We start from the raw sequence: 26816 nt of genomic DNA on the forward strand, positions 1-26816 counted from the left end.
GGTGTTGCAAACCTGAAACTAGTATAATAATGTATGTCAACTGTAACTGAAAAAAATTGAAGAAAAAAATGAAAATGGGGTATATAGTCTCCACTTATTATTAAATTTTCTTCATTTTTGTCAGCTTGTGCTTCACGTATTTGGTGCTCTGTTATTAGGTGCATGTATGTTTATAATTTTTATATTTTCCTGAAGATTGACTTCTTTATCATTATAAATATAAAATATCCCATCTGCATCTCTAATAACGTTTCATTATAAAGTCTGTTTAAGGTTATGTTGTTGCTGACATGTAGTTAGGCCTATCATGGTTATATCTGTATTGAACATGTACAGGCCTGTCGTCTCATCATTATTCCCGAAATACAGTATAACAATTTTTAATGTAGCATTTACATTCTAGGTTATCATATGTAATCCAGAGATTATTTAAGTACAGGGGAGAGTATGTGTACGTTACATGCAAATACTTTGCCATTTTAAATAAAGGGCTTGATCAGTCTCAGATTTTGGTAGCAGGGAGTCTTATCTGAGGGATGATTATCCATGCTAAAAAGTAGAGACCTCTTTTTGAAGTCAAAAGAGGTACATACTATGTGTTCAACGGTCATCCAAACTATCTTAAATTAACATGTATAAAAGTAATTTTATAAATATAATTACATAACCATGAAGAGGGAGGTGATTCCATGAAAATATTTAGCAGATAACCGAAATCATTTTAGCAGTATAAAAATGACAGAAATTCAAACTTTTACTAAAAAATATTTGAAAATTATATACTAAAAATATAATTGAATTAATCCCACCCATTTAAAATGACTGTAAATAATTATATCATATTCAAAAATATAATATAGAAGGAACTTTTGTCTTTTTAGCACATTTAACAGTAAGAACAAGTTTCACTTTAAAGAAATCTAATTTTTCCTTTAGATAATTTGATTATTGTCATTTTGTTTCTTCAATAATACAGTTAAACAACTTCTAGTTATAAACATACATTAACATTGTAATAGTTTTTACCAAGGTAACTTTTATGGGATTTTCAATAAAAAAAAGAAAAAAGAAAAAAGAAAAAGAAAAATTTCTATTCGATAGGGGGAAAAATCCTCTTTATTAAACTCACTGTATATTCAGAAAGGATTAAAAAACACACACATATTCTGGGACACAAAACTGTACCAAAAGTATTTCCTTACAAAGTGACTTCACAGACCAATACAACTGGACTTACACAAGACATTATATTGACATACATTAGCTTGAATTAATACACAATTCAAATGTTTTCAAAGTAACATTCTAGGAGACCCTTATTGCATTAACGTGGAAGTGTATAACTTCTTTAGCTCTTTAAAAATAGTAATAAAAAATTACAAAATAACATAAATGTAGAATTAAGGCCGAGACTACGCAATCTAATATTAATAGAGTCGAACAACACTTATAAAAATTGCTGCTGCTGCATATTTTATATATATACACAGGATGTCTTTAGAAATTTAAAATGCTACTGCTGTCAAAAATTCACTTGTTGATTTAACATTTTTCCATGTATCTTAACATTTGAATTTCCAGATACCTGTGCTTTTTCTACTTTTATTTTGAATTCTTCATTAAGTTTCCTCACATATTTACAATTAAATACCTAACCTCTGGAACTTTCTTTAGACACAAGAGACAAAACAGTTTTGTTAAATAAATTCACACAAAAGCAGTAAAAAGGTTTGTTTCCAAGAAATAGTTCTAGCATAGCCATAATAATCATACTGAAAAATAGTACATATACTGCTCTTTAGGAATAATAAATGCTGTGTGTCAGTTTTACGGTCACTGCTATATTTGCACATTTTCCTCTGACACATATGCAAGATAATGACAACTAAAGGGCATGATGACTGGAATAATTACAGTAAATCCATACTGTTCAGTGAGATTCAAAAAACTGAATGGTTGTTTCCAGTCCCATCTGAATAGACATGGAAATGAATGCCCGGATTCCTGTATAGTCCCCAGAAATATGCAGTGTGGTAAAAGTCACCTTCTTGGTCTTCTGAAACAGAGCTGCAGAAAGCAGGGCATTCTGAGACCAATAATGGTCTCCTCTTCTGTCACCTTTCACACATCTGTTTTGGTTATAGACCTGTTTCACAGTGGGGGAAAAAAACCATAATAAATTATATCTACCAAAGTTTTCCTGTCCTGAACTCCCTCGCTAGATGTGTATGGTTAAATATCCAATGGAACTATGTTCTATTAATTCTGATAATCCTCAGCAGAAACATTTAATTAAATCCCTGTATATACTCACTTCTTCCACATGTATACCTGCCCCCTCCAAAACAAAAACAAAACAAAGCCCTCCCCCCACCGCAAAACCGACAAAGCCTCAAAATAAAAGCAGTTAAACATGTATAGAAAAAGGGGTAATTTGTACCATAGTTCTTTAAAATAGTATATCTTAAGACTCCAAATCGAAAGATTTTCTCTTGCTTTCACTTTTCCTTAAATAAAATTACAATTTTAAAAATTAACAGGAATTATAATGCTTATTATAATAAAATTATAAAATAAAGACACAAAAGAAAAAATGTTAAAAAATATCCCTAATTACATTCATATAGAGATGACCATAGTGAATATCTTGGTATATACATCTATAAAGATATTTTTATTCAGATATATTTAAATTCTTTATCTCTAATGATAGTTACCTGAACTTCCATCTCCAAACAGAAGATACACATTTTTGATAAAAAGCTTAATTTGTAATCTTTACAAGTAAAACATGAATTAGAAAACTGAAGTCTCTCCTGAAGAAATTAAGTCTACTAAGTAGTATTATATATTGCTAAACATATTTTGTTGATTCTAAGATCCCATGTTCTTCTGCATTTAACATCTTTGAAATCCACCTTTTAATGTCATGAGTTAATCTGTAGTGTTTTCAACATTTCATGAAATAATGGTGTTTCTTATAATAACATCTTAGAGTTGATGAAATATGGTATGTAACCTCTATGAAGCTTTCAAATATATGTTATGCATACATAAATATAAATAAAAACATTTATGCATATATATTATTTTGCTATTTCCTACATTAAATTTAAATTTATCACTAAAATTTAAAATAGATCACTATTTCAATACTGTTAATATAGTTTAATTTCAAATGCTCTAATGTTGTTGAGATAGTGTGAGAATTATATAAGATCTATGGAGTATAGATAAAGATTGGGGATGAGGCAATTACTAAACAAATTAAACACATTTTAAATAGAAATTAATAAATTTAAATTTTAAATAGAAGATTAAAATAATTTTAAATTTCCCAAAGATAAACAGGATGCAAAAGGGGAGGAAGCCATAGGTTACAATATACCAAATTTTCAACCTAAAACTTCTAACATTGCCTACACAAAGCTAAAGAACAATGGTAAACTTTTTGGTGTTTGTTTTCTGGCACCAAAATCTGTACTGACAATATGGTTCTCTCTCTCTTTGCTCTATGAAAATATTTACACTCTTCCACCTTTCCTTGATATTCTAAAATTTTACTATGAATTATCTTGATGTCTCTTTTTGTCAGTCATTGTGCTGAGCATTCAATGGTCTCTTTCATTCGCCCCTGTGAAATTTTCTTCCATATATATTTTTTTTCTTTATTTTCTCCTTTCTAGGATTCCTAATAGTCTGAATTGGTTCTCTGTCTCCTTTGTCTTCATATATTTTTTTCCTGTTTTTCTTGGAAGTTTCTTTGATTTTAATCCTTTGAATTTTTATTTCAGCAACAGTGTCTGTAATCTATAATCTTGTCCTACCTCTATCTTTCTCTTAATATCTTCTTAGTTTCATGAATTTAACTCCTTCAATCATATTAAGGAATTATAAATTTTTAAAAGAGTTTGGCTAAATTATCTTCTAAGGTTGGTTTTGCTATTTATCTTAGATTTTCTCTCACATGTTGTTAACGCCGCTCATAAACGTGATGATTCTTGGTTTTAAAATTATATTTAAGAAAAAGGATTGTGCTGGTGGCCTGGATTTCTTCTCCTGTTACAAAATCAAAACTATTTTCCCATCAAGTCTCCCCTCTGAGTGGAAATTTTAAGTGGGACATGGCAGAGTAGGGACTAGTGGGCCAGTCAGGCTTCGCTTTAAGTGTATGGCTGGAGAGCCAACTATCTGGGTATTAGCTCCCTAGATGCATTAGACAAGCTTCTAGGGTGCTACCCACTATACCTGATGCCAATATATCAACATTTAACTAATCATTAACTAACTTCGTGGTGTCCGTTGTAACGCCTGGAAACAAGAGAACAAAGCTTTTAAAGTTCTGATTTGAAAATCTGGCATATTCTAGGTTGTAGTTTCTTCCCCTTTTCCATTTTGCTGCCATCTACCTTCTTTTGGGCAGGACTTCTTTGAATCCAGTCTCTGGGTTCTGTCTGGCAGACGATTGATAAAAAGCTAATTTTTTCCTCTTTTAGTGTATTCTAGCCTTGTTTCTATCCTGTTATCCCCAAAAAACTTCGATCAAATGTGAAGGCAGAATAAAGACATTTTCAGACATGAAAGGGCTTCAAGTTTCTTTGTATACACTTTTCCTAAGAAAGCTATGACACAAAGACAAGGAATCCAAGACACAGTGGATTTAACCCATGACAGTAGCCAAGAAAGACCCAGGAGGTCCAACACAGTTACTAGTCACTAGAGCAGAAGGAAGAGTATGTGATCAAAATAAATAGTAAAAGAAAAAAGAAAGGAAATCAGAAACTCCAGAAAAATGAACATCATCCAAGAAACAATCTAAATAAGTATCAGATTAAAATTTAAGAACTGATATAGTATGGAAGATTTATTTAATCCTGATGTCTGGAACACTGACTAGTGACCTAGAACCTATTATAGAGAAGGAAATGTAATCCTAGCACAAAACTTCGCCTAGTACTAAATATTTACATAGTCATAATGATATATGTGGTTTATTGCTTTCTACCCTTTGAAAAAAGCATGGAAAGCTTGGTTGTGGCTGCAAGATAGTAAATAACTAAATCATGAGGGGGAAGAAAAAGTTCTAAAATAATTCAGAACAATTTAGTCCAAGAGTCATTAGATGGGCCAGGCAAGACAGACCTCTATACCAAGGGGTTGCGTGAGCTGTACTATCTGAAAGCTGGTAAAACAAACAGACATAAGTATATATATACATGTATTAAAAAAAAAAATAAAGGAGGCAACAACAGAATAACTGTTAAAACAAAGGCTGCCTCTAGGGAATAGAATAAGGTGAGGACGCATAGGATACAAGATTTCCTCATCATAAGCTCTTTCTACATCCAGCAGCCACTGGCCACATGTGGCTCCAGAGCACTTGCAATGTAGCTAGCTAGTCCTAATAGAGATTTACTGTTTTCAGAATTTTGAAGACTTCGTATGAAAGAAAAAAAAAAAGAATTTAAAATACCTCAATAATTTTTCATGCTGTTTACACAATACAATATTTTATATACTAAATTCAATAAAGTCTATTAAAATTAATATCACTGTTACTTTTTAATATGGCTCCTACAAAATTTTAATTTTTATGTGTGGCTCACATTACACTACAACACAATATCATTTGGTTTATATACATGTATGATTTTGTAAATGATAGCAGTACTGCTAACAACATAATACACTAAGAAATATACTTTAGACCATACTGTCTCTGAATTGCTACAAAATCTTAATGAAAACGATCCAAATTAGTGATTATCTGTAGCAGAGCTGTTGTAATTGCAAGGTCTTGGGCTAATTCAGTGCTGAGGCTACAATGTAGCCTCAAGTGTATGTACTTTAGAACTGCTCAGCAGCATTTCTTCATTGGTCTCTTAGCAAACTGGAAAAATGCTCTCTATCTTTAATACAACACTTCTTTAAAAATTATGGCAAACCCACATTAAAAAGCTTCAGTAATTATAACATTTTGTCCAATCTTATTTTGATATCCTGTCACTTTTTCTTTATCCTGCAGTATTTTGGAGTATATCCCAGACATCATGTCATTTATCAGTGGTTCCCAACCCTTTTAGCACCAGGGACCAGTGCTACAAGGAGAATCTAATGCCTGATGATCCGAGGTGGAGCTGATGCTAGTGCTGGGGAGTGGCTGCAAATACAGATAAAGCTTTGCTTGCTCCCCAGCCCACTGCTCACTTCCTGCTGTGTGTGGCCTGGTTCCTAACAGGCCACAGACCAGTACTGGTCTGCAGTCCAGGGTTTGGGGACCACTGATGAATACATATAAGTACATATTTCCAACTATATTTTAATGTAAATACTATTAGATGTTGTTATACACACAAATAATAATTTTTTAACATATCTAATATCCAGATGACATTAAAATGTCTCCAAATTTTTTCAAAGTTGTCAATTTAAAGATTCAAATCCAGATTCAAAAAAGGCTGCACACTGCATTTAACTTATATCTTTTAATCATTTTTTTATTTTACACGAACAGTTTTCCTTCTCCCTATCCTCCTTTTTATGTCACTGATTAACAAAATCGGTCATCTTTCCTGTACAATGTCCCATTCTTGACATTCTAGATTTGGCTGTTTCCTGGTGGCTTCATTAACTCATCCCTAAATTCCCATTATTTCCTGTAAACTTGTTAAATTGAACCCTTCTCAATTTATGAGATTTTAGCTAATGCTTTAAAGCGTCTATTGTATGCAATGAATTAACTTCCTTCCTATGCATCTAGAATATAACCAGCTATGTACTACTCTAGGGAAAATAGTCTCTCAGTTTTCTGCAGTGCTTAAAATGACTAGAAGCTTCATTAGATTCACGTTAACGTCCTGCTTCTAGTGTTGCTAAGACTGATTAGTGGGTTCAAGTATGTCAATTTGAAGTTATTAAGTTTCCTCATCAGCTTTTTACCTAATCACTTAGGTATCCATTGATTATTATTGCCTAGATCCATTATTTCATTAAGGGTGGCAAAATCATGATGCTATAATTTTATCGTGCCTCTTGTATTTCATTCTTAAAGAACTTTATAAAAAATAACTTCTATAAAGAATTTTCTCCAATTATTTAGATATAAAACATGTCTTTTCTATATGAATAAATCAATTTTTACAGTAATGAGTTGGTGCCCTAGCAACTGCCAATGATGATCAGTAGGGATTTTATGCATCATTCTGAATTAATGACTTATAAAAATTATGTGTTTAAATCCACTGCAAATACTCTTCCTGATGCTAAATTGTCCCAATATACTTTCAATGGTCACCTTAATAGTTTGTAAATGCTGTATACCTGTAGTAAAAACACAACATATCATTTACATACCCAAAATGTGAAAACACCTCTCATATTGGTGACTACTGTATTCTTATAATCTCATTATCATCTCAGCAGTTCTCCTCTTTAATTTAAAGGCAGCTATTCTACCACACTTTTTTACTCCTGCTACCACACAATGTTAGTGTACGTAAGAGACATCAATGGACTTAGAACATAAAAAATTTTGTCCTACAATTTTTTACAACACGATTTTGAAGGAAGAGGGGGCATAATTTGGCTTCCATTTACCTCTCCAATCACACCTTGGGACCCTCTCCTTCTTGCCCACCATGCTTCAGTCACACAAGCATTGTCTTTTCAGTTCCTCAAAAATGCCACACTTGTTATTTTCTCAGAGCTTACATACCTAATTGAAACCTATCTGGCTGGCTTCTTCCATCCTTCAGTTCTCTGCTAAAATGTATCCTTCCAGAAAACTAATATAGTTTCCCCATTATATTTTATCACTTCATCCTTTTTTCTTTCATAGAAATTAACATTATCATATGTTTATATACAGAAAAAAGTTCACTTTTTTGAGTTGTCCTTCTGCACAGAAGTGTAGAGTATCATGGGGGCAAGAACCACCCCAACTTTTATTCACCTAGCAACACACAGCACAGAATGAGCATTCAAATAGTTACTGCATAAATGTAGATATGTAGATATATAGGCCATGGAATATCAATTTCAAACACCACAGTCTTGAAGGAACTCCTGTAAGGTTAATGTGAGACACTTACCTGGACAGAGTCTACATTTAAACTTTTTGAAATAATGTACAAGAAACCCTAGTATCACGGTATCCTGTGTGATGGCCGTCCCTATAGCTAATCTAAAAAGGAAAGCTGTTCTTATTACTGAGTTAGCTTCAGACAGCTTTGTTGGTTTTGGAGTGAGCTATCTAAATGGTATTTGATTTTCCAAACCAAACACTATAAGCAATTTTTAAATAAGTAATGTACAAATGGTATTGCATAGTCTATACTTATCAAGTTGATGATCCTATGAAGTAGAATGAGTGTATTTGAAAGTCAAGCCAAACTGAAAAGCAATTTAAATCTTAACACTGACTTTTAACATAACATAAAAATAAACTATGTTTCCAAACAATTAGCAAAAGTCATTTAGAAAACTGGAATATCCTGAAAGAATATAATGATTATTTCTTCCTTCATTATCCATCACTTCGTTCAATAAAACACACACACACACACACACACACACACACACACACACACACACACACACGCGCATTCTGGTTCCAGGGGAAAATAAGAAATAAATTCATGCTATTTTTTAAAGTATGATGAGCCAGGAGCTTTGATAAACTAACCAATGATAACTTTCAAGTCTTAAACAGACTCACCTATTTTGTCTGGTAGCTTCTCTTCTCATTCTTTTAAGAGGAATTGGACAATCTGTTATTTCAACCTTTGCTGGATGACGCAATGAATCATTACACTTATGTGTGGAAGTCATACCTATAGATAGAAAATGTACAAAATTAACTTTAAGAAGATTAGAATTATTATAAGAAAAACAAATATATTTTAATTTATATTAAAAAAATTAATAAATAATACTGAGTAATTTATACTACATCTGCTGAGAGAACAGTTTTTAACTGTTTATCAGATGACTTGAAGGTTAAGAATGTTGACCGACGCTCTGGATCATTCACATTCTTTCTTCTTGTAGTTGAACCTCTTTAATTATAAATATTTATCTTCATACAGAGAAAGTAGATATTAACAAAAAGTAAGCATATACCTAGTTTTTGCTCTATTAATTTCAGATTTTTTTCTCGTTCATCAAGTTCCTGTTTTTTCTTCTTCATTTCAGGAGACTGAAGGTACTCTAATTGACTGTTAAGGTCCTCAGTCAGATTGTTCAACTTGTCCAGAGCATTACGATACTGTTGAAGAAGATCTGCAAAGAAACCAAAGATATTTGATTAAAACAACTGATAAAGACTTTAAGGGAAGAATTAGCAACACTGGGTACTATCTTACAGCAACATGTAGGCACTACTTTTAAAGCTCAATGTAAACAAATAAAATAAAAAAGCAGTTTAGATCCCAGCACAAGACTGTTGCTTGTTAAATTTTAATTTCCTTCAATTTCTTAACTTTAATAAATTTATTTCTGAGTTTTCTACATAAAAGTGCTCTCTGAATGGGATCACTTGGTCAATGTTTACATCCTGTTTGATATTCAATAGTCAATTTAATTCCATATAGACAAATTTGGAGAGTATAAATGCATTAAAAATATTGCTAGAAAATCACTGCTTCTAACATCGTAAACACGGCTTTCAAAAACACACTTTTGGTAAAATATTTAATTTTCAAAAACTTAACTTGCCTTAAATTATTTGTCTAAAAATGTATTATATTGTGCAAATTTGAAACCATCACCTGTATGATTTACTAGAAACTAAATATTAAATACAGTGACTGTATCTTAGTTCAGGGATCAGCAAACTATAGTCCATGGGCCAAGAATTCTTTTCATGGTTTTAAATGGTTACATTCTAAATGGTTATGTAAATACTTTCATACCACCCTCAATTTTGTCTCTTGGATCACAAAACCTAAAATATTTACTATCTGGTCCTTTGAGACTTTAGTCTCATACAAAGATCATCGATATTCATGGGGATAGACATATAAACAAACACCCAAATATTTAGTGAATAAATAGTTTATATATAAAACTGTGGAACGAATTAAGAGTCAGAGTACATTAGATATAACATGAAATATAAAATGAGGTATTCTATACTTTAATGGTCAAGAACAGCATTTGAAAAAGAAAACTAACCAGTATTCTGGGAATCTACATTTAGAGTGAGTGAGTAAATACACACACATGTATATCTGTGACTATAGTCATCATGAGTATATTAATATAAATACAAATTCTATATATATAACCGAGTGATGACAAGGTCCTATGCTCCTTAATTCTTTGACTTAGTGGGAACTCTTAAAGGTATCTGGAAAAGAGGCTGAGTTTCTGGTCTGGTAGTTCTTCAATTTCATAGTAAAGAAATGCTTTCTCTGTGCATAAAATAATACCTATTTTATAGGTGAATGAGTTAAAAACTTATGTCCTGACCTCCATGTCGGTGATGCTGCCTTTCTTCACAAGACAACATAAAACTTCAGGTCATTAAGGATTAAAATCATATTTCTTAATGTAATTAGTTATGAGATTCTTTTACCTTTAAAATACTCAAGAAAGAAGCATATTCAAGGAAGAATCAAAAGATATCTAGAGACAAATGAAAACACAATGGGACCCAGCGAAAGCAGTCCTAAGAGGGAAATTTACAGCAATACAGGCCTACCTCAAGAAACAAGTAAAAGCTCAAATAAACAATCTAATCTTATACTTAAAAGAACAGCAAAAAAGCTCAAAGTGAGTAGAAGGAAGGAAATAGTAAAGATCAGAGCGGAAATAAGCAAAATAAGAGTCTAGAAAAACAATACAAAAGAGTAATGAAACCAAGAGCTGGTTCTTTGAAGGAGTAAACAAAACTGACAAACCCTTAACCAGAGTCATCAAAGTAAAAAGAGAGAACTCAAATAAAATCAGAAATGGACTTCGCAGAAATGCAAAGGATCATAGGAAAATACTATGAGCAATTATACGCCAACAAATTGGACGATCTGGAAGAAATGGATGCATTCCTAGAAACATACAATCTCCTAAGACTGACTCAAGAAGAAACAGAAAATCTGAATTGACAGATTACCACACATGAAATCGAATCTCTTTTATGAGGCCACCATTACAATTTGATTCCAAAACCAGACAAAGACATTACAAAAAAAGAAAACTATAGGCTGATATCTCTTATGAACATCTGATGCAAAAATTCTCAACAAAATTTTAGCAAACCAAATTCAGCAGTACATTAAAAATATCATACACCATGATCAAGTTGGATTTATTCAGGGATGCAAGGTTGGTACAACATCCAAAGTCAATTAATGTGATACACTACATTAACACACTGAAATATAAATACTATATGATATCAACAGATGCGGAAAAAGCATTCGACAAAATCCAGCATCCATTTATGATAAAAACTCTCAGCAAAGTGGAAATGGAATATACCTCAACATAATAAAGGCCATATATGACAAACCTACAGCTAACATCATACTCAACAGAGAAAGGCTAAAAGTATTTTCCTTAAGATCAGGATCAAGACAAGGATGCCCCCTTTCACCACTCCAGTTCAACACTGTATTGGAAGTCTTAGCCACAGCAATTAGACAAGAAAGAGAAATAAAGTTATCCAAATTGGAAAGGACAAGTAAAACTCTTGTTATTTGTAAATGACATACTATCTATAGAGAACCCTAAAGATTCCACCAAAACACTGTTAGAACTGGATCAATGAATTCGGTAAAGTAGCAAAATACAAAATAAATATTTATGAAGAGAATCAAAATGGATTAAAGAGTAATATGTAAGACCCCCAAACCAAAGAAAACATAGGCAGTAATCTCTCTGATATTGCTACTAGTAATTTATTTTTGAACACATCTCCTCAGGCAAGGGAAACAAATAGGACTACCTCAAATTTAAAAGGTTTTGCACAGCAAAGGAAACCATCGACAAAATGAAAAGACGACCGACTGAATATGAGAAGATACTCACTTATGATACATCTGGTAAGAAGTTAATATCCAAAATATATAAAGAACTCATACAACTCAACAACAACAAAAAACAAACAATCCAATTAAAAAATGCACAGATATTTCTCCAAAGAGGAAATAGAGATGGCCACGGTCACATGAAAAGATGTTTAAGGTCACTAATCATCAGAGAAATGCAAATTAAAATCACAATGAGATATCACCTCACACCTGTCAGAATGGTTGTCATCAATAAATCAAAGAACATGTGTTGACGAGGATGTGGAGAAAAGGGAACCCTCAATACACTGCTGGTGAGATTGCAAATTGGTACAGCCACTATGAGAAACAGTATGGAGGTTTCTCAAAAAATTAAAATGGATATACCTTTTAACCCAGCAATTGCACTCCTGGGTATTTATCTTAAGAAAACAAAAATGATAATTCACAAAGATCTATGCACCCTTATGTTCATGGCAGGACAATTTACAATAGGCAAGATATGGAAGCAAACTAAATGCCCATCAACAGACAATTGGATAAAGAAGTTATGGTTCATATATATAATGGAATATTACTCAGCCATTAAGAAAAATGAAATCCTACCATTTGCAATGATATGGATGGACCTAGAGGTTATTATGTTGAGTGAAATAAGTCAGACAAAGAGAAATACTGTATGGTTTCAAGTAGATCTAAGGAACGAAAAGAACAAACTAATCAAAACCAGACCCAAATATAGAGGACAATTTGGTGAGGGCCAGAGGGGAGGGTAGTTGAGGGGCTGTGAGAAAGGGTGAAGGGTTAAAGTAGTACAAATCATTAGTTGATAGATGGTTATGGGGATGGGGAACACGGCATAGAGAATGCAGTTAGCAGCGTTAATGTAATTGCTGGGTGTAGAGCCACAGGAGAGAAAGAGTAATCAGGGGGATTGTTTCATAAACTATATAAATATGTAACCAATGTAGTGTATACTTGAAACTAATAAAATTTAAAAAGTGAATAAAAAATGCAGCACTAACAGTAGGTTCTATATTTTATTCATAAAATGGGCAGTAGCAGCTAAATTTAGCATGCCTTATCGACCCTCAATTTTTTGTATATGTAATGTAACTTCTATTTTATCATGGTGTCTAAAAAAGTCTTTCTTAATTCATTTAATAAAATTTTGCCAAGGAGAAGAATTTGAAATTCACATTCAATTCTGTTTATAAATAATTTTAGAACTTTTATATGGTATGTTGTCTAAATTTTTCAAATACCTGGGGGAAAAAACCGATGAAGTTTTACTATGAGAATAGCAAAATACTTTTAAAACTTAGTTCATATAAAGGGAAGAAAGCTTAAATTACAATGCATTAATTTCTGTATGATACATATATGAAGATACAGAATGTATCTAGGGAATGACCACATAAGCAAAATACTAAAAATAATACAAAAGAACTGAAAGTATACCTGAAGGGCTGTTATTAGGCAAGTATTTAAGGTTGCCTTTCTCACCACTGGAAGCTTTAAGTTAGATGGGTAGGTAGACTTTATTAAAAAATATTTAGGTTTCTTCAAATTTTGTGTTCTACCTGATCCTAAGAACTTCACTGGCAAAAACTGATAGCACTTATGCTTACCAAAAAAATTATGTGAAAAAATGTACCTGAATCTCTGATTTGTTCCAAAATAATCTACCCAGGGAATGGAGGAAGGCAAGTTGTGAAAGGGGTAGGTATAAATGACATAAAAGTAGCTAGGTGACAGGTCCATGGGAACTCATACTACTACTTGGTTTACTTCCACAACAAAACAGAAAAAAATATCCTTGCCCTGAAAACCATGGCACTTATATATAATTTTGTTCAGTATTTCTAAAAACATTAGAAATGGTTTTACTCAAAATAACAATGAAAAGTAATAATTGAGAGGAATTCTTTTTCAAAAATTATTTAAAAAAATAATTATGGACATTGTAGAAGGTAGGATATAGACAGATGAAAGAAAGGAGAGCTTTTAATAGCAAATGAAGAAAGGAACATCTTTCTAACTATGCAGTAAGTAATTTGTTCTAATAATTTACTCTAAATAGAGTAAGTTATTCTAATAATTTATATTAGAATAATGACACAAGTATAAATAATGTCTAGGCTGGCCAGATGTATAATACATATTTGGAATATATGACTATAATAAAAGTATTAATGAGTTTGTTAACGATATCATGATTATAAACTACATATTGATTACTTATTGAATAAAGATTTTCCTTTCTTCAGTTTCTATTAATAGCTCTCCTTTCTTCTGTCCATATCATACCTTCTACAATGTCCATAATTATATTTTAAATAATTTTTTAAAAAGAATTCCTACTTATGAGATCTCTATAGAAAACCTGGGATAATACAGAAAAAAAAAGAGGGAAGGTTGGGAAAAAACCGATAGGTCTACCAACTTACTTTTTTCTAGTCTTTTTATTTTATTATTAAGTTTGCAGGTTTAATTTTTAACGTGTGTGATACTTGTATATATTTTCTAACTACTTTCTATTTAACATTGTAATAGGCCTTTCCCAGATTATAAATTCAATTGAAGTATTTAATATTTCTAATGTTTTGCTTCAAAAACAAGGCTATAATTTTCACTTAAGTAAAAAATGTCTTGTCTGTATTTAAAATTGTTTATTTAGGCATGTTATTAGGCATGTTTCCTAAAAGATTACTGGTTCAAAGAATCTGAGTATTAAAAATTAATAATTTTTCTAATTATGAAAGTGACATAGTATTCACTGAGGCAGAGCTGGAAAACTATATAGTAAAGGATAAGAGAAAAAAATAATCTCAATTATGTAATCCTGAAATAAGGAAGGCAATTTTCTTTCTACTTCTTTTTTTTTCTTTCTACTCTTTTGCTTCACTGTGTGAATGAATACCTATACTGACCTGAACTTGGGAGAGTTATCTAACCTTTCTGAGCCTCAACTTTCTCATCTGTAAATGAAAGCATTCAAGTGACAAGCTTAACAAAGTATCTGGTAATAAGTTAAGACTTCAAATATTAACTATTACTATTACATTGAAAATTGTTAATTTATGTCATTTACCCACTTTTCTATTAATCTTTGCTTTTTTTTTTTTATTTTTAAAGATTGTTTTTAATAATAAGGCTATAATGCCTTTGCCTACCATATGTTGCATTTTTCCTCTTAGTCTGTTATTTACCTTTCTATTTTCTTCATGGTGCTTTAAAATTATATGTAAACTTAAAAAAATTAACTATAAAATATTGTATTTTCTCACTTCTTACAGTATTTTAGATAGGGTAATCAGGGAAGTTCTCTCTGAAGGTGTGACAGAGTACAGAACTGAAAAGAAAAGAAGCAAGTCATGCAAACGTCTGGGTTAAAATTACTGAAGGTAAAAAGGAACACTAAAATAAACTCTTCCTTTCAATATTAAGCTTTCTTTTTTCTATTTAGCTGTGTCAAGAACTTCTTGAACCCAGCTAAAGAGCAGTTATTAGTTTTCTTTAGAAGTGCTATTTTTGGAAATAGGTTTGTTATTAGTTTCACAAAGGGATCTGTATTTTCCATATTTATCTGTATTTTGGAATGATTTATATTTAAAATAAAAAAAGACCTACAGGATGGAGTTAACTTTTTGCACACTTCCTCATGTAATGGTCTGTATAAGTGTCCTGCCTTATTTAAATCAATTTTGTTCATTTGCAATTTTCTAGAGCTTAGCCCATTTTATTTGGAGATGTTAAATAAATGTATTTATAACATTATTAAAACCTAAGAAAACTCTATGCCTGAATGTATCCTGTGAGCCATTATTCCTTTAATATTAGTTTTTGCCCAAAGACCATCTCTAGAAATTATATATTCAATGAGTTTTCTTTTTCCTAATTCATTTGCTTGTACTTGTTTCTTGAAATTTACTTTTTTCCTCCTGTCATTTGAGTTATTTTCCTTCTCATTTAATAAAAGCATTAAGCTTTATATTACATTTTATTTCAACTGTCTTCATGTCGCCTAGATCTAATTTGTAATGCTTAATTCTTCAAGAATACTCTTTAATATTTAAACTTTTTTTGACAAAATAGTTGTTTCTGAATGTCCATTATTTGGAGTTACTTTGGGAGGAAAGGAATATGTTAATTTTAATTCTGTTACATTATGTCACAAAATGTACCCTAAGTAAATTTCAATTTTTATAATTTGTAGTCTCATTGTAGCTGATTAAGCACTCTGATCAACTGAAATTATGACCAATTTTTGTGACATAGTCTATCAACATCTAAGAAGCTACTGGTATTATAATTTGTTCTTTGACTAATGACCTGTCATGGAATACTGGTTTCTCACAACAATGTTTCTATCTCTGTGTTATGAACAGTTGTGAGAATTTTTATTCTGTAATTTATTATATCAAGTTTATTAGTGCATCTAGTATGGAATATATCTTTTATCAAAATGAATTTATCTTTGTCCTTTCAGTGCCTTTACCTTGAACTTAATTTTGGCATTAAAATTTCTATTTAATGTTTACATTACATCTTTGTTAATTTAAGATTTTTACCTTGTAGTATTTGTTTAGAAGGGTATTTCTTATAAAGAACATAAAGCACTGTCATGGAGAGATGCAATCTTTAACAGATTCTTATTCTAGTTTATTGAATATGTAGCTAAGTACTCAATAAATGCTACCTACTTTTATATGTCCTGAAACTAGATTTTTAACATTTAAGTCTTTGCTTTTTAATAAAAGAACTCAATGTATTTACATGTTATCCAAGGTATTATTTCTAATCGTCTTATTTTATAATATGTACTCATTTTTTCCTTCTGTTTTATGCTGATTTACTCATATCAAATACAATATGCAAACACTGTGTAGGCGGAATTATTTAGAAGACAAACACTCTACTTTTGAAAATTGCTTTTCCTCTGCAAACATCCCACGATACACAAGGAGGAGGTCCCTCGAAGCTCTCTTCTATCTGCTCATTCACAAGGGAAAGCTGGCTGATTCACAAGGGAAAGCTCTCTCCCAGGAGTTGTAGGATCTGAGTTCTGTTAAAAGATGCACTCCAGGGTGAAGGTTACACTCAGGCTGGTAAATGTCCCAGAGCCATTCCTGCTTTTGTCTTGGCTGTTTCCACTCTCCTTTGAATCTGTGATTTCTTCCCACTTTTTCCCAAAGCATTACTGTTTTGCTTAAAGTGGTCAGGGCTGACAGCTATTGCTTACAATTGAAAATACTTTACGCACATCGGTAATCTTAAAGAGTCTCATTTTTTTAAAAATCATCTTCCTAATATTTGAGTTCTTATTGATGAATCATTAGTTTCTTTATGGTACTTAATTCTTTTTGTTTGAAAACACTGCAATAAAGTGTAGTGCTAGAGTGATAAGAGTTGAAGCTTTTTATGTTAACTCACTGCTCTAGACTGAATTTTTTCTGATTTCTTATTCGTTTGGTTAGATGTTCATTTATTATCTATAAAGATTTTTTAATGCATTTACTGCCATCATTAACCAAAATATGAACTTTTATATGTAGATAATTTATTTTTCTGTATATTGGTGTTCTGACATCTTAGAAAACCTTTCTGGCTGGAGAGAGACTGCTCCTCCCAGAGCTAGCCAGTTCTTGGAGATAGCAAAGGCCCCAACATTTCTTTGATATGCTAACTAACCAATTTTGAGTGAAACTTTCTTTATCTGGTCTGTGCACAGCAAGAAGTAATATTTTTCTGCCTTAATCATCTCAGGGCCAGGTACCAGGAAAGTAGCAAAAGATCTCTCAAAGCCCGTTGAAATTATTCAAAATAGCCAATCCTAAATTGTTTAACCTATTTATGCCTTGCCTTTCCTGCAAAAACCCTAATAAAGGTTGTGGCCTAAGCACTATTCTTCCTCCTGACCACCCTGGTGTTGTTCAATGTAGCCCTGTAAGGTATACATGGTGCCGCCTATCTCTAGGACCTGTGAATATAATAAATTTTATTTTCCTGAGTGCTCCTGTGTCTTAAAGTGTGGTATATTTACACAATGGACTACTATCGTGCAATGTAAATGAACTTCAGTTATACACATAGTGCTGAATGAATAAAGCCAGACATACACAAGAATATGCATTGCATGATTTCATTTACATAAGGTATGAAAATGAACAAAACTAATCTATGCTGTTTTCAGTTAAGAAAGTTGTTAGCCTTTGGAAAGGGGCTAGGCAGTGACTGGAAGAGGGCATGAGAAAACATCAGTGGTGCTGATAATGTTCCACATCCAGGGGCAGTGTTCATCTTTGAAAATTTATCAAGCTGTATGTTTACGAAATGTATGTTTCTATATGTATATTATACTTTAATAAAAGTTAACACAAAATATGGTATATACACACAACATAATATTATTAATTGTTAAAAAGAAAGGGTGTTCTGGCATATGCTATAACACAGATGCACCTGGAAGACATGCTAAATGAAATAAACCCTTTCTAAAAAGATGCCTGCTGTATGATTCCACTCATATAATGTGCTGAGGACACTCAAATTCAGAGGCAGAAAGTAGAAAGGTGGTTGCCAGGGGCTGTGGGGGAAGAGGGAATGAGTAGTTGCTGTTTAATATGGGTACAATTTCGGTTTTGCAAAATAACATGAATTTTGGAGACTGGTTGCACAACAATATGAATGTACTTAACACTACTGAACTGTACATTTAGAAATGGTTAAGATGATAAATTTTGTCTTCTATGTATTTACCATAATTTATCATTAAAAACGTTAACAATAAGCTAGGTTTTGCTGAAAAACTGAGCAGATATTCAAGCATATTACAACTATATAAAATTAGGTGCAAATAGGCTTTAAAGGCCTGTAGGGGACCTCTTGTAAAAGTACAGGTGACCCCTGAACAACACAGGAGGTTTAGGGAGCTGACCAATCCCACTCCCTGATCCCTGTGGATACCAAAATCCACAGATGCTCAAGTGCCTTATATAACATGGTGTAGAATAATGCATATAGTCAGCCCTCCACATCCACAGATTCCCAGCTGCAGATCGAAAATAATGTTTTCAATCCATGGTTGGTTGGATTCAACGATGCAAAACCTGGGACTATGAAGGGCCAACTATACATTTACTAAAAAAAATCCACATATAAATGGACTAGTGCAGTTCAAACCCGTACTGATCAAGGGTCAACTGTATATGCACTTAACAGCTTAGATGTAGAAACAGTTCGGTTGGCTGACTAGAAACAAGGAGGCAGCCTACAGAAGGTAAAATGGGGTGGTGGTCTCACGTCATGAACAAAAACATATTATTCATATTTGTTACTGGTTAATTTTTCATGTTAGAATATCAATACACAAGTCCCAAATAAAGGATAAAAATCAAACGAAAAACTTATTTAAACACTTATTCAACTTACCTATTTGTTCCCCTAAGACCAGGCACTGTTTTGGTACTGGAGCTCCAAATACCATTCCCCGAAGTTTGTCCATTGGAGGAGCTTTATTCTGAAGGCCCCCGAACTTTCCATTGCTTCGAATTCGATCTCCATCTCTGGTGAGCAGTGTAGGACAATGGGCAATTTTAACAACCTAAAGTAAACAGATATTAATCAGTAAGTCTATAAAACTCATTTAAATTGTTCTATGAAAGGGGAAATCATTTAAAGGTCCTGAGATTAGAAATGACATGATCATACTAGTATTTTCACAAAATAAGCCAGTGGCCTATAAGATGACTGGTGGACATGGACAATAGACTAATGGTTACCAGAGGATAGGGAGAGTGGGTAGCGGGAGGTAGATGGGTATAAGGGATCAAACATGCGGTGACAGAAAGAAATCTAACTATGGGTGGTGAACACACAATGCAATATGTATATACCTTATTGCTAAAATGTATACCTGAAACTTAATGGATTTCATTAATCAATATCACCATAAAAAAAACTAAAAAAAAAAAATAATTCTCAATTGTTAGTCTAAACTAGAATAGTGACAACACAAATTAAAAAAAAAATAAATTGACACCTTGACAGATAAGAGGAAGAGAAGGAAAAGCCAGTGGTCTGCTTCTGAAAGTCATTTCAATATCAAGGTAGCATTACTAGCTCAGTTTCCTTCTACTAGATACAAATTTTCCAGATGACTAAAGAACAGCGTAGTGAGAACATTACACTGAAGAAAAAATACAGACTGAAAAGCATAGGGCTGAAACTTCAGAGGACAATACAACAATTTCAATTGTGGGAAGTAAAAGAGTTAGTATGTAAGAGTTGGGGGAACTAGAATTATACAGTAAAACCTAAGTCACAAAAAGAAGTAGGTAGAGTTAGTCAAAAATTAAATTCTTCAGAGAAGTGAGAGAATAAGACACTAGATTTAGGTTTCATGATCTTTAATGTTTATGAAAGAATGTTCTTTTGAAAAAGTTAGGAAAAAAAATAAAATGTTCAACTTCTATTGGTAACCAAAGAAGCAGAATTCAAATGAGATATTTCCACTAATCAAAATGTTAAATATACACATGCACATATGTGCATGCACGCATACACACCACACCACACGTACCACTGAATATTGGGACAGCTATGGAGAAAAGGTTTTATATTAATCTGCTCTGGGACAACCATTCTCAAAGGAAATGTGACGTGTTAAAAAGCTTAAATTTTGCATGACCCAGCAATTTCACTTCTAAAAATTTATTCTGAAAAAATAATCACAAGTATAAATAATGTGCCCTGAAACATTGTTTTAATAATGAAAAATATGAAACTTACAAGCATCAGTAAGTTACATAAATGACATATCTGCACAATGAAACAGAATTCATACATTATAACAATGTAAAAATACCTATGCTAATCTAATATTGAGGGTTAAATAGTCTGATTTATAAAAATAAGTTTAAATAAAACTTGATATTTTAAGAACAAAAAATAAGTCATGTAATAGAAAAATCATAACTAGTAGTTACTCTTCTAAAATAATTATAGGGGTACTTTACAGATGTTTTCCTATTAAATTGAATACTTTAAAAAATTTAAATGTAATAAGATGCCTACTTGAAGAAAACTTGTGGTGAATTTTTTGGTAAAATGAACCTTTTAGTAAAACAAACAATAACACCCTACTTTCAGTTTGGATTTATATGTTTTCTAAAAGTGAACATTAAGAAAACAAACTGGATTAATGAACCATCAGGATTCAGAAATGATTCTAAGGATTTGAAACATCTTAAATAATAAACACACTCAAATTTAAGACTTGTTTATTTTCTTGTTAGACTGACAATAATGCTTCAGGTCGAAAGGAGAGTTTGGCTTCCCTTTTACAGCAATTCCTCAAATATTATTTTTATAAAGTTTTTCAGTGTTCAAAGTATCTTTCAATCTTGCAAGTCTACCTCACTAAGCTATTAAGACAAAAAAGTATTGACAGTTTTTGCAAATTCAGTGAGTGAACAAATAGCCCTATTGCTCTGGGAAATACTTATTCACAACTGCTGTAGGGACTAGCAAGGGGTGGAAAAAACAAAGGGTTAAAGTAGGATACATGGCATGAAGAATTTAGGAAGAGAAAATAACAACGACTACTGAAACCTAACAATGTCACTAAAGGACGTCTTAAAAGTCTTTTCTCAGGAAAGTTTTCAAATAACATTTAATTGATGGAATTACATATGATTTCATTCAAAATTCTGTAAGAAATCAGTATGTATTATACCAATTATGAGGAACATATACTGCACCTGCTTTTGTCATATATGCTCTACTTTTATTATTAAATTTACTGAGGCAACATCAGCTAATATATGTAGGTTTCAAGTGTATAATTCAAAAATACATATGTATACTGCATTGTATGTTCGCCACTCAAAGTTGAATTTCCTTCCATTATCATATATTTGCTCCCCTTTAACCTGATCTACTTTCTCCACCCTCCTCCTTTTCCCTCTGGTAACCACTTAATCATTGCGTCTGAGTTTGTCTTGTTCATTTGTTGCTTTCTGTTTTATATCTCACATATGAGTGAAATCACAAGGTTCTCAACTTTTTCTGATTTATTTTGCTTAGCATGACAATCTCAAGATCTATCCATATTGTCACAAAGGCAGCATTTTATTTTATTGTTTTTTTTATGGCTGAGTAATGGAAACAACTGAAGTGTAGGTAAATGAAAGGTTTCTAAAAATCTTAATGGCATTATCTCACAGCACTCTGAGGTGAAGTGTGTGTGAGAACAATAACCCTGGCAGACTGCACCAGCTGAGCCTCTGGCCTCCTCCAGTTGAATTCCCAGAGGGCAAACAGCACCAACTGCCAGTGTGTGAGTAAGTCATTATAGAGTTCCACAATTCCAAATGCAACTATCTAACACTGCTGCTAACACTACTTGCAGAAACCCACAGAGATATGAGAACTAGTATACTGTTATTTTAAAATCACTAACTTTTGGTGTGTTTGTTATATAGCAATAGATGACTGAAACATTTATATTGCCAAATTATGCTTTCAAAGGTGTTATGGGTTTAACTGTGTCCCTCAAAATTCTTATGTTGAAGTCCTAACCCCCAGTTCCTCAGAATGTGACATTATTTGAAGACAGGATATTTATAGAAGTAATGAAGTTAAAATGAGGTAATTAGGCAAAAGTATCAGTCTGTGGTACTTATTTATTAGTGGCCCTAATAACTAATAAACAAGGGTGACGTAAAATTACATTTCCACCAACATTATCTAGGACTACTCTTTTTCCAATACCATCATCAATAACAGATACTAGTTTTGAGTTCTGGATAATTTCATAGCTCAAAAATATGTCTCATTTTAATTTGCACGTTGGCCCATTTATTCATACATTTTGCCCAATTTTATACTGCTTATCAGCATGTAAGCTGGTTTTGACAGTCATTTGCATATGTATTATAAAATGAAATTATTTCTATATAGGTCTCTAATATATTAAAATTTTAAAATACACATTAAAATAGAGCTACAAATTAGGAAAGAATTCAAATACATACCTCTTTTCTATAATGATTGGCAGCATCCAAATTGTCCAAAATAATGGTGTCTCCTAACAGCATACCAAATACTAAAAAATTAAATACATTTTTTAAATTATGATATTTTCTTTGGTCATATTAAAATATTAACGTACACTGAAAATTATTCTTACAAAAAATGTTAACATTATAAGTTTATTCAAAACTTTAAGAGGAAAAAAAAGAGACATATTAATAAAACTGTCACTTATAAACTAAATAAGAACATAATAAATTCCATAATCAGGAATTTATGTATCTGGATCACAAATGTAACATCTATATAAAACAAAGTCATCATAACTCCCTTTACCTGTTTCACAATGTTCTATGTTATCTGGAAATGTTAACAAATCTCGGGCAAAGACTGGATCACCAATGGGTTTGAAGTATAATTTTCCATTTCGGTAATGAGGTAGAGGTCTGAACAAAAAGAAACAACAAATAACAAAACATATACAACTCTTTAATTAGAAAATATATAAAAAACATGAATATTTTGCAATTACTGTGATCATTTAATTATCTCTCTATCCACAAGTGAAACTCTTAAATGATTATTATGTACTTGGAAATGAAAACAATATTTACCATACAAAACTATCTACTTAGTTTTATCTGTACTAACCTCAATGAATGATATGACTGTGTCATGGGGAGAGGAATGCTAGAATGGAAGGGGCAAGGCCCAATATGAGACACATATGAGGCTCTCTCCTTCCCACACAACATACAGAATGAACAACTGAAGCCCAGAGGTAACAATGGGATCCAAGAGATGAAGGCTGATTGAGGTGTCAGGGCCTTGTCTTTTCACATAGTATAGCTTTTCCCAATCTTGAAGATAGGAGAGAGGCCCCAGAAGCTAGTTAACTCAATCCCAGTAAGAGGTACAATACCAGAATTAGACAGGATAACTATTCTAGATCAAACATCAGCCCTAAATACCAAATTCACACTTTCCCTAAACCAAGTATTTTTGATTTGGTCTTCAGGGATTATGGACATAAGAGAAGCCCCTCCTGGAGGGAAAATTCGTCTCTCATAAAAAGTATGACCCTTATCAACACAGTAATTATAATCCAACAGGTTTTCCCACGTTGTTTAAAATAAGTACTAATAGCAGGGTAAGAGATTTTAGAAGCAGAAAGATAAGTTCAAATTCCAATTGTTTCCTTAATCTATTTCAGATTACAAAATGAAATGTCAGTTTAATAACACAGCAGACTCATAATGAGTTATCATTCTCCTTAAAGTCTCTATTCTTACCCAATTGTAGGCCTTGAAGAGCTTTGTTTAGGAATCTGATAAAAGTACTGGTCAATCCTGTTATGTATTTTAATTTTTTTGTTTTGTTACAATTTTCTTCCAGTCTTTTATTTTTTTTATGGTATGTACAAAAATAGTTTTATTTTTCTTCATTAAAACCAAGACTTTAACCAACCTTATTTAAAAACAGACAGGTAATGAACTTAGTTTACTATTCTGTCTTCCAGTCTTTTAAAGTGAATTTTAAAAAATAGTCGAACTCAGAGTACACATAAAATATTTTAAAATTTAGATTAAAAATACTTAATAGGTTTGGTTATTCCCTAAAAACATATTTGAAAAGTAAAGAAATAATTACCCAATGAAATCAGATTTATATTAATATAAGAATGAAACATCCTAATTAGATGATCTCTTACATTTCAACTTTGCTATTGGCAGTTCCCATAGAGACCTCTCTACCTAAATGATGGCTACTTGTTTTCATATTACATAAACAGGACAAAGAACATGCATCTGTACCCTTATTCCAAATAAAGCAATTTCATATAGTTAATGATAATGAAATCTTCTCATCTTTCCTGTGGCAAAAACCAAAAATTTGCTTTGGGTTTGTGTGTGCAAGTGCTTATAAGTGTGTCATATATACAAATGACATGTAATTGGCAAATTAAACATGGCCAGCATATATAATTGAATATACTTCAATACTGGTCTTAATGAAGTATACACACTTATAATAAAGATAAGGATAAAAATAATGTAGATAATTTGAGTCATTTCTCAGTTTGTATTAGGTATTCTTTAGAGAAATCATCTTTAAATTCAGCACTTTGATAAAAAAAGAAAAGATATTTCAAAAAAAATAATTACTTCTATTTTTTTCTAACCTTTTCCAGTCTGGAAGAGTCTTCTTATAAATGGAATCAAGGGGCAACACCTGCTGACGACCTTGAGTTTCATCATAGATACGACGTGCAGCATCAGTGGTCAGGGTGACAACACAATCCATATCACTTGCCAGATGCCAGGAAATAACCATTGCAGCTCTGTCATCTTCAATTTGTGCCAGGTGTGCAATCTGTAACACATTTTTAAAAAACAAATATAAAACTCTAAATATATAAAAAATTTGATAGTAAATATTTCAAAAGTCTAAATCCAAACAGCAAAAATAGTTCATTGAAATGCATGAATTAAAAATTGTCAAACTGTAAAATCTTACTGGCTTGAATCAAACTGTCTATTTAGCTGTTAAATTTTGGAAAAACTGTCCCACAGATTAAACTCCAATAAATTTTGCAAATGAGCAAATACAAATATTTGGAATGTCGAAAGCTAATTATTGAGGCACATTTCACATTTAATATCCTTACTATTGGGATGTATCTTAAGTAATCAAAAAATATATTTAAATAATATACACATGCAATAAATGAAGTTTTAAGATTCAAGTAAACATTATTACATAACATATCCTTCTAAGTGGATTTTTATTCCAATACTATAGTATTTCTTTCAAAAAACAAATCTAAATGTCACAAATAAGAATTATTTCTTCTGCTTATAAGAAGGTGCTTAGGATAGTCACTTTCCTATTTACAAATACTTTAGTCATAAGCATTCTCTCTCTTTTTTTTTTTTAAATGCCCCCTCACCCATAAGCATTTTTCCTCAAAGTTCAAGGTTGAACTTTTGTGGTCAGTTTTGAAAACCTCATTCATTGCACTGGTATGGTCACATCTACCCTTTATCCTTACCTGAAATGGTGGCAAAGATCTGCCCTAGCAAGGAGAAAGTTGTGTGTTACTGTTAGAAATATCATAATGTCTACCTTTGTATGCCAATTCTCTTGAACTTTGTAGAAGGTAAGAAAACAGACATGCAGAGAAACTAGCACATGTAAATGCAGATAAAGATTGTTCTAGCCAACAAAGGAAGAATTAGTAAAGGCAAATCAAATTAAGTGATCCCATTCTATTTTGACCACAAGTACTAGGAGAGGTGTCCATTTTATGATTATTCACAAGCACCTTAATCTTATAATGGGGTAATTAACTCTAAGTGAAGATATGATTGAAAGCTCTCACTAGACTCCTTAACATTGTATTTTCTCCTTAAACTTTTCAGGTGATACAAAGTATAGACAGTATTGTTTTTCTTTTTCTCAAAAATCCTTTTAAAGACATGAACTCACTTTTTTAAAACTTGTGTACCACATACAGTTTTCAGGTCATTTAGCTTTACCTTTTCAGTTTTGAGTCTACCCTAGCCATTTTTATGGATGTTACTCAATTCCTCCTCAGGGATGAATGGCTCTTTAAAAAATATATATATAGATGGGATTTCAAGATATCTGTAATTAAGAGGGCAGCATCCAATTAATGGTGGTATTCACCATGTTAAAAATACATTGTAAATCTTTTGTTCTCCCTACTATATTCCACACTTATTAATTCTAATTTTAGGATAAATGCCA

General features: G+C 32.0%; 1 protein-coding gene across 2 annotated transcripts in view; it reads right to left on the bottom strand.

The window, feature by feature from the left end:
• Window positions 1-1949: 1949 nt before the first annotated feature.
• Window positions 1950-26816, bottom strand: part of SMCHD1 (structural maintenance of chromosomes flexible hinge domain containing 1) — a 133170-nt gene continuing 108303 nt past the window's right edge. For both annotated transcript variants that reach the window (XM_016156884.2, XM_036229883.1), the window contains 7 exons: window positions 25228-25418; window positions 23382-23491; window positions 23048-23118; window positions 19443-19614; window positions 9121-9279; window positions 8717-8831; window positions 1950-2146 (listed from right to left, as the gene is read on the bottom strand). In XM_016156884.2, the coding sequence (XP_016012370.2) occupies window positions 2122-2146; window positions 8717-8831; window positions 9121-9279; window positions 19443-19614; window positions 23048-23118; window positions 23382-23491; window positions 25228-25418 (843 nt within the window). In that variant the 3' untranslated portion in view covers window positions 1950-2121. The remainder of the gene's footprint in view (window positions 2147-8716; window positions 8832-9120; window positions 9280-19442; window positions 19615-23047; window positions 23119-23381; window positions 23492-25227; window positions 25419-26816) is intronic.

This window comes from Rousettus aegyptiacus, unplaced genomic scaffold, assembly GCF_014176215.1.
Source record: "Rousettus aegyptiacus isolate mRouAeg1 unplaced genomic scaffold, mRouAeg1.p scaffold_m13_p_12, whole genome shotgun sequence".
Lineage (NCBI taxonomy): Eukaryota > Metazoa > Chordata > Mammalia > Chiroptera > Pteropodidae > Rousettus > Rousettus aegyptiacus.